The sequence below is a fragment of the Microcaecilia unicolor genome, chromosome 5 (assembly GCF_901765095.1).
Source record: "Microcaecilia unicolor chromosome 5, aMicUni1.1, whole genome shotgun sequence".
NCBI classification, from domain to species: domain Eukaryota; kingdom Metazoa; phylum Chordata; class Amphibia; order Gymnophiona; family Siphonopidae; genus Microcaecilia; species Microcaecilia unicolor.
In genome coordinates, this window is record NC_044035.1 from 363,599,537 (window position 1) to 363,612,186 (window position 12,650).

Here is a 12,650-nt window from a genome sequence, read left to right on the forward strand (position 1 = left end):
AACGTTAGAAAATGTAATTATATAAAGCTAGGGTTCAAAGTCTATAAACAGAGTACGGACTCAACAATTGCATTCATTAAAGTACTGGAGAGGACCTATATAATAAAAACCTCTGCAGAAAGCGATTGATTAAAGTACTGCTTAAATCATGATATATTAATAACATTTATTAAACAACATGTGCCCATAACAAAATGAATATTCGGAACTCACTTTCACTCACCACTTATCACTCATACCCTTTCATGTCCCATACATTCATATAATGACTTTTACAATGTTCTTTGATCAAAACAGCTCACTCAATATACATTGAAAATAATATCCCCTTCAAAAGTATATATGTCAGTTGCTTGACGGCACCAATTTGCTTGACGGTGCCTATTGCTGTTCTGTTAAATATATTGAGTGCTATGTTGCAGTTCAACTTCAGATAACACTTGAGGACCACTTTCATGGGTTGCCAGGAACATGTCCGGGAAAGATCAAGGCTACCGAAAGAACTTGTTCTCATTAGTTCAGTTCAACTGGTTGCCCTGAAATCATCATAGTCCACAGTCATCATGGCCCTCAATGCGAGACCGCATTTTGAAACTTTCCTTCTTCAGGAGGAACCATATACCAGATTCTATAATAAACATATAACAGTGTGTGTAGACGTGGGCACTTCACACCAGTATCATGTATCATCATAAATTAATATCAGTAAATTATGTTATTAGCTGCTTACCATTGGGACTCAACTCCAAGGCGGGGTTGCCGCACACACCCTCTCTCGAAAGCTATATCTTACTGCAAGCTTCTACTACAATTTAAATGTCTCGTAAGTCCCTCCCACGGAAGTGACGTGTACTGAATCAAAGCCATTCTACCTCAAGATTAAGGCCCCCAGGGGCCACCGTACTCCATTCAAAAATATAGCACTGTTCAATACTACATAGATGTGAACTTACGTCACTGCCTCTTTCAGGACAGGCTATTTGAGCTAAAACCACACATTTTAGATCATCAATATTATGTTTAGCACTAACCCAATGATTGACTAGCGGGTCCTCTTGTTTTTGATTTCTTATAATACATGCTCCGCTAGCCTATTTTTGAGTTTCCTTTTAGTATGACCTATGTAGTAGAGCAAGCAGGGGCACACTATGGAATAAATTACCCTTTCACTATCACAAGTAGTGTTTGCTTTCAAGGAAAATCGTCTATTAGTCCCGGGGATAACTACCCATTTTGTCCGCATCGCATATTTACAGTAGACGCATCTACTACATGAAGAATGCTGACCGTCAAATTTATCAGTGGTAGATCTCTTCAATAGCTCACCCGAGTTAGATTTACGTCAATACGCAATCTTAGGATGCTCGCTGAACTCAGGATGCACCGACAGAACATGCCAGCATTTATGTATCAATATTTGAAGCTTGGTGGGAAAACGGAATCACGCAAGCCAAGGGGTTGACCACAGATGTATGTTTAGGGGGAAATAGCCAGGGTCTGTGCGCATAACGTGCTCTTTTATATGCTTTTCTTATAATTTTCATAGGGTAACCCCTTTGCCTAAACCTTTCCATCATGTCTATTGCTTGGATCTTAAAATCATCAAGAGATGTACACAACCGTCTTAATCTCAAAAATTGACCGACAGGAACACCCTGCCTTAATGCTCTATGATGATAACTAGTATAGTGTAACAGGGTATTCCTGTCGGTTGGCTTATGGTATATTGATGTTAAAAACTCACATGATTCAGTTTTAATGATCTTTATATCCAAGAATTCAATCTAATTTTCAGATATGCGATATGTGAACTTGACATGAGGGTCTGCGGCATTGAGGCTATCTATGAATATATGCAATTCTTCTTTAGATCCACGCCAAAACATTATAATGTCATCAATGTACCTCTTCCACAGTATCACCTTACTGTACTGGGAAGAGGTATACACATACTCTGATTCAAACATTGTCATGTAAAGGCATGCCAGCGAGGGGGCGATGGTAGCCCCCATCGCTACCCCCCTCCTCTGTTCATAGAATTTGTCCTGAAATACAAAATAGGTCTTACATATTACCCAAGTTAACAACTGTTTCAAGACTAATTTTTTTGGGGTAGGGATTGAAACCTGATCCAAATAAACGCTAGCCACCTGAATAACTTTATCCTGGGGTAAATTAGTATATAGAGCTATCACGTCAAGCCCCACCATATATTTATTTATTTATTTTTGTACATTTATACCCCACTTCTTTCCCACAGTTTTGCAGGCGCAAAGTGGCTTACAATGCACTGATAGGCTATTGCCAAACCAGAGGTGTTACAGTTACAATAAACAAATCAAATAGATAGAATCAAAGAAGTAGAAAATTAGGCAAGTAGGTTACAGGTGAAAAGTGTTTAAAAATGGTCCGCAAAGATGACATTAGGAAGGACTTCAGCGAGGTGTTAAAGCTGTGGAGTAGGCTGAGTCTCTGTGGTAGCCTGTGCAGACTCAACCTCAACATTAACGATTTGTACATGCTCTAACGTCCCTATAAAATCCGATGAATCTCGAACATATGATCTAGCACGACTAACAAATGGCCAAAGTATATTATCAACCATTTTAGACAAAGGTTCTAATACTGAGTCTCTAGTAGAGACTATTGGGCGTCCGGGCGAATCCACAGTGGACTTATGGATCTTCGGGACAAAGTAAATATAAGGCATCTTTGGGTCGGAGTGACACAGAAATTTTTTTTCCCTTTATTAGAGAGTATTCCATCTACAACTGCTCTATCAACATATTCAGTAATTTGTTTTTTTCAAAGACTCCGTTGGATCATGCTCTATTTCAGTATAATAATCTTCTTGTTGAAGTTGACGCAATCCCTCAGCTATGTATTTATGTGTGTCCATAACTACTGTGGATCCACCCTTATTCGCCTGCATAATCGTTAATTGTTGATTATTGGCTAATTGGCGTATTCAACGACGTTGGAGATTGGACAAGTTATCAAAATTGTTCTTTTGTTTATGTTCAATTTTCATTAACACTAGCTTTTGAAAGGCCATTATAGAAGGATCTGGAGGACCTGGGGGTACCCATTTAGATTTTACATATGAACGATATAATTTTACCCCTTCTTCCAGATTTGTCTTAGGTATACCAAAAAATAATCTCAACCAGAGATCCCTAAAAAATCTAAATAATCCCTGTCTAGTGGCGAACGCATCATATTTACAACACGTGTCCTTATATAATACTGGTACAAACTCTGCAGACACAGACATTTACACCTGCTCCCCTGGGTAGAGTACAGAAGAGCAAAGTGTGACAGAAACCAACCACAGGCCTATCAGTCAGAGCGTTTAGAAACCTCATTCATAAAGCAAAGACATACAGAGGGCCCGGAAAAACCCTGTCTGCACATTTGCAGTACATACAGCTGGCATGTACCTTCCTTCCATGTGTAAATGGGAATCCGCCACTTCCACACATCATTGCAAAATAACTCTTAGGCACCTGCTGGCACTTCCCCTGGATTTTACACAGCACGACTTAAGTTGCAGGTGCAAATCCAGTCATATTCCAGGTTTGTAGGTGCAACTTAATTAGTCAAGAAGCCAGTCAGCACTGATAATTGCCACTTAACAAGGAATTGTTGATACTAATTGTCATTAATTAGAATTTATGCGCACAACTGTCTAAGCGTGTTCTGCAATGTGATGCGCGTAAATTCTAAGTCGCATAGTTGAAAAAGAGATGGGACTGTGGGTGTAGAATGGGTGGGTCATGGGCGTTTCTCAAATCTATGCGTGTTGTTATAGAATACACCCTGTCTGCGCCTAATTTAGGCGTCAGTATTTACACCAAGTTTTAATTGCTGTAACTGCCAGTCACTACATTTAGTCTCGTTGATGGGCGCTCTGTATATTGTATAACCCACATGGAAATTTATTCTATAAAGTCCGCCTAAATTTAGCTGTACTTTATAGAATACGCCTAGGTGTATTTTTTTCAGGCGTCATTTACAGAATTTAGCCCTTAACGGGTAAAAGTACACTTAAAGGTCTGCCACTTTTCTAGACATTTAGATAACAGGGCATGAAAATGCAGGCACTTAGTTTATATATGCAAATCATATTAAAGTGAAAGATAAAGTAAAAGAGCCTTCCAGTTGGCTGTGATGGTTATCCAGCTCGGTCTGTCTTTTTCAGGATGTGATCCTAACCAGTGGCTGCAGTCAGGCGATTGAACTTGCTTTAGGAGTGTTGGCTAATCCGGGTCAGAATATTCTCATTCCACGACCTGGTTTCTCTCTCTACAAGACTCTGGCTGTCTCCATGGGTCTTGAGGTCAAACTCTACAACCTACGGGTGAGTAACAAGCATGTTATGAAAACTGTTCTCGGTCTATCTGTCTATGGGTGGAGGGCCATTCAGATGAGTAACTAGTAATTTATGTATGTAAACTGACCCTCTAAATACTGTCCACCCTCAAAGTGCTTAAATGTATGCGATTTGCTTGTAGCCGCAGAGTAGGCGGGTATTCCTGGGATATGCTTTTGGTAGGACTGGAAAATAATGCATGTAGCTTGCATTTTCAAGTTTATCCTGTTTAATTTCCTGCAAAATCCACTCACACAAAAACAAATGCAAAGACTGTGGGTACAGATTTATCTTGTTCGGCAGACAGCATGGCTCGTACAGGTCTTTATTCACCGTCATCTACTATGTTACTGTGTTACTATGTGCATTGGGAGTCATAACATTAAATGGTACATTAGGAATTAATGTGCTTAACTTGTACATAGAGCAATTTTCAAATTACATGTTTTGGGACAACATCTGTGGGTCTATTTTTATTTTTGGACTTTGCATCAATATCAGAGCAAACGTATGTGAAGATTTTCTCTAGAAAACTTGTCAAGGGTACGGGATACCTAGAGTCATAACCCTGGTTTCAAGTGTCCTGCATAGGCCACTGCCTATTGTTGTCCCATGGCACCAAGGCTGGAAATGGAAATCCAGGAAGCCAAATAAACAATTTAGACTTTTAGGCCCCGATGCTCAAATTTCCGGCACTGTTCCGAATAGCACCATAAAAATACCGCCAGAATAGCGCAGAAGAAGGCTGGATGAAGAAAATCCTAAGACAGGTTTCAAGGGGAGTCTCTGATTTCTAAAGACAGGAGGTTTCTGCTGGCACCAGTCTGCTAATGATTATACTGGACACTCCTTTCCTTCTACCACTTCCATCTCTCTCTGGAAAGTCAGAAAGTTCACCTGAAAGACATCAGACAAAAGGTTTGATTCTAGAGGCCGACCAAATTTCAGTTTCAGTTTTGGATTTGGCACCAAAACGAACCCAAAATTCGGTTTGGGTTTCAGCTGAAAATGCCTGTGCATTTTCGGTAGAAGTCAAAATGATAGCCCCCCCCCCCCCCCACACTGATACAAGCTCATCCCCCCCCCCCCCCCGAGCCATTTGCCCCCATAACAGAAACCCAGCCTGCCAGCTCTGCCCTCCCTCCCCCACAGGCCTACCTTTTAAGATCCCTGGTGGTCTAGTAGCCCCTTTGGGGCAGGAGCATCCTGAGTTGTTCCTGCCCCCTGCTGGCTGCGTTATGAAAATGGTGGACTGGAAAAACATGAGCAGGAAGTCAGTCAGTCACACAGTGGTCTCTCACAGTTTTGGGTGTCTGCATCTTCTTCAGGTGGAAAGGGAAAAAGTAAGCCATTTTCTGCACAGAGCTGGGCAACTGTCATTTTGAAAATGGTGGCGCTGGAGGCAGGAGTGGGGGCATCGTTCATGCCTCATTTAAGGTATGGATCTTGGGGGGGGGGTTGGCAGCTGGGCAAATGGTCAGGGGGCCCCCACTAGACACCAGTATCATTTTTTTTAAGTCTTCTCTTCCTACCTGGAGCAACGGAGGGTTAAGTGACTTGACCAGAGTCACAAACAGCCACAGTAGGAATCAAGCCCAGTTCCCCAGGATCTCGGCCCACTACTGTAACCATTAGGCGGGAGTGGGGGAGGGGTCCCACTAGACACTAGGGATATTTCTTTTAAAGTCGGAGGGATGGAAGAGGGGGCAGGTCAGATGGGGAGGGGAGAGGGGTGCTCTAGACACCAGGGGAAAAATTAAATCAGGAGGGAGGGTGGCCTGGTTGGGTCGGGTGTAGTAGGGGCAGTGGAGGCGTCAGTGCAGAAAGCTAATTGGGCAGGGGGTGGAGTGGAGAAGTAGCCTAATTGTCATTGCAGCGGGCTTTGATCCTGGTGAACTGGGTTCAAGTCCCACTGCAGCTCCTCATGACCCTCCATTGCCCCAGGTACCAAAACTTCGATTGTGAGTCCTCCAGGGACAGAAAAAGTACCTGCTTGTAATGTGTACAACGCTATAGAAATGATTAGTAGTACTAGTAAGAGCTGAAGTCAGATTCCACTTCCCTGGCTCTGGTGAAAAAGTTCAGGCAGCAGTAGCCACACTTCAGAGGCCACTGTTTTCTGCACTGCCACACCACAGCCAAGTCTAACCCACATCAACCCTGTTACTGCATTGTTCAATTACTAATACGCCTGTACCTCATGATACCTGTACAACTGAGCTCGCAGAAGATTTATGCATTGGCCCCTCTGGTCAGAATCAGCCGCACACTAATGGAGGAAGAAACTGACTTGCTAGTCACATATACACAGGGAATGGCATCGGCCGCAGGACATGTTTACCCAGTCCTACCCTAGCCAAGATAATGTTCAAGCCCCTTTTCTGAACTTTTTTTGCAGCTTTCGTTTACATTACTCCTCCTGTTACTCTATCTTATCTATCTATACGTTCCATCTTCACTTACACCCTATGCTGTCTATTAAAATGTTTTATTCTGTTATTTGATTATTTTTACTGCTGTAATTGTCTTTTGCATACGTTTGATTTACTCTTGCTGTACACCACCTTGAGTGAATTCTTTCAAAAAGGTGGTAAAGAAATCCTAATAAATAGATTCACCTGATGACACAAGTGCTAATTTTGTGTCGATCTCCTGCAGTGTGAAATGCTGCTCACTTATAATTTTGCTACTGACCTGTTTGTATCCTCTTATTAACAGCCAGAGAAATCCTGGGAGATTGACCTGAAGCACCTGGAATCTTTGATAGATGATAAAACAGCATGCATCGTTGTGAATAACCCATCCAACCCTTGCGGATCTGTCTTCAGCAAAAATCATTTACAAAAAATCCTAGCAGGTGAGTTCGAAGACACCTGAAGGGTGCAGGTGAGACGAGAGCACTGGGAAAGGACATGAATGATGCCTTCGAATAGGGCTTCCCAAACCTGACCCAGATCATTTTGCATATACTGACTGTCCGATGGATGCAATTGATATCATGCACATTCATCGAGGATATCCTGAAAACCCAACTGACTGTATGTGGGAAGGGAATGGGACTTATATACCGCCTTTCTGTGGTTTTTCCAACTACATTCAAAGCGGTTTTCATATTATAAACAGTACTTATTTGTACCTGGGACAATCCTTACCCAGGACTTTCTTCTATTTAGGCTCATCTACTGCTTTCCTCCGCACAGTATCATGGGTCATTCTTTTTATATCTACCCAGCTGTATTCCTAGATATTCAATGCTAGGCCAGCTCTGAACACTGGCCTTGATTATCCGGTCATATGTTGGCCACTAAAAGTGATGCGGTGAAGTGCAATATTCAGCCCTTAACTGCTATTTCTAAGCAGGGCCGCCGAGAGACTAAGCCGGGCCCGGGGCAAGGCCACCGACCCCCTCGCTGCCCCCTCCCGCTGCCGCTGCAGTCCCCAGTCTCAGCTGCCTGCCCTCTGCTCCGTCTGCCACCGGGCCCCCTGAATTAAAATCAACATTGCCTCGGCTGAGCTCCGTTTGGAAAGGCAGATCGACTCCCTTCGGACCTTCCCTTACTGTGTCCCGCCCTCGTCTGATGTAACTTCCGGTTTCCGCAAGGGTGGGACACAGGGAGGGCTCGAAGGGAGGTGATTTGCCTTTCCAAACGGAGCTGAGGCGCTGCTGATTTTAATGCAGGGGGCCCGGTGGCGGACGGAGCAGAGGGCAGGCAGGTGAGACCAGGGACTGCAGCACCGGCGGCCTGACCCCGGCGCCGGGCCTCCCCCCTGCCCCCCCTCTCGGAGGCCCTGTTTCTAAGGGGTTATCTTATGCAGTTTTAGGGCTGAATAGTGCATTTAACTGCATAAGTGCCAGCTCTGTCCTTGCAACGGCCACAAGTTATCCAGTTTCGGCTCAGGAGCTAACTGCGAATACTCAGCGGCATTTAATCGGTTAAAGCCACGGAATATGCACAGTTAGCCATGGAGAAGCTACTTAATTGCCCCGGAGCTTCTCTGGGTCATTTACATTGCTTTGAATATATGTAAATAAAGATTAGGGATGCCCTGGTATCACAGGAAGGAAGAACTCATACCCCAAACCCTCCAAACAGAAGGGCAAGTGCCTGAGGCTCTGGGGAAAGAATTGTACCTTACACCACTGTGAATCTGAACTGCTACACATGCATAAGTACATAAGTATTGCCATAATGGGACAGACCAAAGGTCCATCAAGCCCAGCATCCTGTTTCCAACTGTAGCCAATCCAGGTCACAAATACCTGGCAAGATCCCAAAACAGTACAATACATTTTATGCTGCTCATCCCAGAAATAAGCAGTGGATTTCCCCAAGTCCATTTTAATAATGGCTTATGGACTTTTCTTTTAGGAAGGCATCCAAACCTTTTTTTAAACTCTGCTAAGCTAACCGCTTTTACTATATTCTCTAGCAACAAATTCCAGAATTTAATTACACGTTGAGACCTCTAAGGTCTGTATTTCTCACTCAGTATATTTGCTTTGGGTTTTACAGTGGCTTCGAGGCAGTGTGTTCCCATCCTGGCTGATGAGATTTACGGTGATATGGTAAGCGCCTGCTCTATTCAGTCATATCACTGCGTAGTGTGAATGGAAAAGGCAAGATAACTAGACCAGTTTCATTGAAAAGGGTTATTTATGTAGCTTGGATATTCTATGTATTGCAAGCCACACTGAGCCCGCAAATAGGTGGGAAAATGTGGGATACAAATGCAATAAAATAAATAAAATAAATACTTAATGAGGCAAAAAATAACTTCACTTCATCATATCATAACAACTAGGGACCAAAGTAAGGACTGTGGCAGGAGTCAGTTCTTGTATCAAGGAGGTTTAATCACAGGAGATGGAATGAGCCCATCTGGTCCATTATCTGGGCTGAAGGCAGTGGGCGGAGCTTGCTGCCATACTGCTTTGTCCAAAACGATAGCAAACAGAAGAATGACATGGGGACAGGGACAAACTATGTTCCCATTTCTTTCTCTACTTTGAAGGCCGTTAATGAATTGGACAGTTATGTTTGAGTGATACAGACGACAATCTTTTCATTTTGGGGGAAAACAAGCAATATTTACACGGGGGATCCTGTTCATTCCTGCTACCAGCACGTCTTCTGAGAAGACATTTTCTATTGTGGGAAGGACTGTGGAAGACGGGAAAGCTAGACTGAATCCTGAGATTGTTGATGACTTATTATTTATCCATAAATTAAAAAATCATAACAGTGCTTTATAGGGCATATTTCTCCCCCGCTAGGGCATATAGAACGGGTTGTATTTTGTACCCCTGGACATTTTAACAGGGTGGATTGGGGTTCCTTGGGGTAGTAAAAGTCAGCTACTGTTGGGGTTAGAAGGGTAAAGGGTGGTGGTGGGAGGGTTATTATAGTTGATTGTTGTTATTCTTGCTTTTATTTGTGATTTATAAACAACAGTTGTACGGAATATTGTTCCTTTTTATACTTTAATAAAAAGATTTAAATATAAAATCATAAGTGTTCGAGGCTTCTGCAGATGATGACAGAGCCTGCGGGGGTGGGCGAGGATGGGGACATTCTCTAGCAAACGCTATTGAAAACAATAACAAAGTTGTGAGGTTTATATTGTTTTATTAAAGCTCCTAGGTTTTGCATTCTTTCTGTTAAGAGGGGGTGGGGGTGGGGGTGTAAGGGAAGTTGGGGAGGGGTTTGTGAAGGGGGGGGGGGAGGTTATATTCAAAATGTATTTGTCAGTGCTCCAGAGCTTGCTTTGTTATTTGCAATGCTGTATTGTGGATTTCAGTGCTGTGCTATATGGCTTTATTTTTGTTTAGGATGGCAATAAAGATATTTCTATGTAAAAACAGTAGCAAATGCTTATGACTGCTTATGTGTAGGTGCATCTGTAAAAAGTCTAAAACTGGTCCAGTTGGTTGCTTGTGTGTCATGTGGTGCTCGTTAATGGTGGTTCAGTGAGATGATTGCTGGGCATTTCTTGCTCAGCAGACGATCTGTTAAAGTGGACGCAGAGTTGGGGATGGGGGTCTAGGACCAATGGGAAGTGACTTGGACTGAGCTTTATGGGAATGTTGCGGGAGATGGCTCGATCTCGCTAGCTTCTCCGGTGCCAGTGGAGCAGGCCGTGCTAGAAACTTACTTTTAACATTTGTGGATTTTCTCTTACGATAAAGTGAAAGCCTACTCTAACTGATGAAAGGCTATTTTGTTGTGATAGTTCCTCTGAGTACATCCATATGCTGCACAAGTTGACGTGTTTCTAAATATAACTGACGTAAAATAACAATGAACGATGGCAGCTGATAGTTTGTTTTGGACATACCAAGATGGCAGCTGCTGAGGGAGGCGGCTTCAGCCTTGTGATGTCATGGCATCTCCTGACATTAAACCTCCTTGGCTTGTAGGACTCAGTCCCATCAGAATGAAGGAATTTTGCAGGAGACCTGGACTTTTGGCCTCTCTGTTTACCCTTTTCCTACTTACAGATAGCTCAGGGTTTCATCAGGTGAGTCTTTAGCTCATCAGTCTTTCTTTTCTGGAGTTTTCACCATAAAAACAATTCTAGTACTGAAAAATGCTTTTCAGGCAAAATGATTATCTGATATTAGGGAGAGGTTGAAGGTTTTTCTGTTGCAGGTCTAGTGCTAAATGCCTCTACCATTACTATGTGATAAATAAACAGCAGCAGATTTATCTGTATATACTTTAACTGGACATTAAATTGATTTAATCATATATGTCTGACTGCTGAATGAATGTTGTAGGGTTGAGAGTACTTCGATGCAATTGGTGTTGGATTGCCCAGGTTCCTTTCAGGGCCCTACTGCAGTAGGTACTTTGCTGTTTTGGAAAATGTGCCTATTAGCTCAAAAGTGTATCTTGCAGTCTTGGACCTCAGCTGACCCACCTATATTTTGGTACTGGCATAGTTTGGTGCATGCTCTAATAACATGGGAGGCGAAGGAGGTGAAGGGATCCTATAAGCACAAAACAAGATTTTTGAAGCTCTGGAGCAGAAGCCTTATCTTAAATGGCCTCTGTTAGGTCAGTCTCCATAATATTACCTTGCCTTGTACTTTGGATAGCATAATTTCTCTGACTGGATGCCAATGTAGGGGAGGGAGGGAGATAAGGGATTTAGGAATTTTGACTGCAGTTTCCACTCTGCTTTCCTCGGGGTTATAAGAACACAGACCCCCCCCTGGGGGTGTGGATGGAAGAGAAATGTCTTTTAGGATTGAGTGTGGGATTGGAGGGGGGATGGGGGTGGACCTAGTATTGGATGTACTATTGTATTTAAGTTGAAGGTGGGGTGTAGGATAGTAGGGATGGGAGGAATTAAAGTTGGGTTGGCCTCCCCCCCCCCCCCCCCCCCCCCCAATTTTTTTTTTTTTTTTTTTGCAGTGTATTGCTTTTGTATTTGGATTCTTCAATTAAAAAAAAGATTTTATGTAAGAAAGTTGCACATGAGGTCAGAGAGATGGTTAAATATTATCTCAGCTAGGGTAGGAGCGGATAAACATGTCCTGCTGCAGTATATGCAGCCTGAGTCACTCCTTGTGTGTGTGAGTGAGTGAGACTAAGGAGTTAGTTACTTCTTCCATTAAAGGCCTGGTTGAAGAGCCAAGCTTTCACCTGCTTCCTGAAGTAGAGATAGTCTTGTGTTAAGCAGAGCCTTTCAGGGAGTGCATTCCAGAGTGTGGGGGCTACTCCGGAGAAGGCTCACTTGCAGGTATCACATTGTGTAATGTCAGAGGACCTTAGTGTCCTGTTCTTCAAGTACTCAGGCCCATTTCCTTTAAGGGCCTTGAAGGTCAAACAGAGTATTAAATTTAGCCCTATATTGTACTGGTAGCAAATGAAGCTTTTACAAAAATGGTGTGATGTGGTCACGTCGCTTGCAACTTTCTATTAGTCTTGCCTGCAGCATTTTGAATCAATTATTTGAGAGAATTTGGTATCCTGCCATTTGTAGAGGCATCATGGTAGTTAATACAATACAATGATGTAATTATTTCACAATTCAAAGGACTGACAGGAAGAGACAATCCACACAGAAGAGGGAATCCAAAGGCACAAGAGCAAAAGCAAAAAGCCAAAAAAAAAAGCACACAGAGCCTTCAAGAGTAGGGGCGTCTCAAATTTACTTAATTAATCAGACCCGACAAGGTCCATGTTTTGGAAGAAAATGAGAGAATCTGGCAGCCAGGGAGGGAGGAGTGCATGTCCTGTGTCATACAGGTGAAATAGGAGCCAGAAGGAGA

General features: G+C 43.0%; 1 protein-coding gene across 1 annotated transcript in view; it reads left to right on the plus strand.

Moving 5' to 3' along the window:
• TAT (tyrosine aminotransferase) overlaps positions 1-12,650 on the plus strand; it is an 81,312-nt gene that overhangs the window by 26,178 nt on the left and 42,484 nt on the right. The window contains exons 5-7 of the mRNA XM_030204682.1: positions 4,202-4,360; positions 7,091-7,229; positions 8,887-8,939. Of these exons, the coding sequence (XP_030060542.1) occupies positions 4,202-4,360; positions 7,091-7,229; positions 8,887-8,939 (351 nt within the window). The remainder of the gene's footprint in view (positions 1-4,201; positions 4,361-7,090; positions 7,230-8,886; positions 8,940-12,650) is intronic.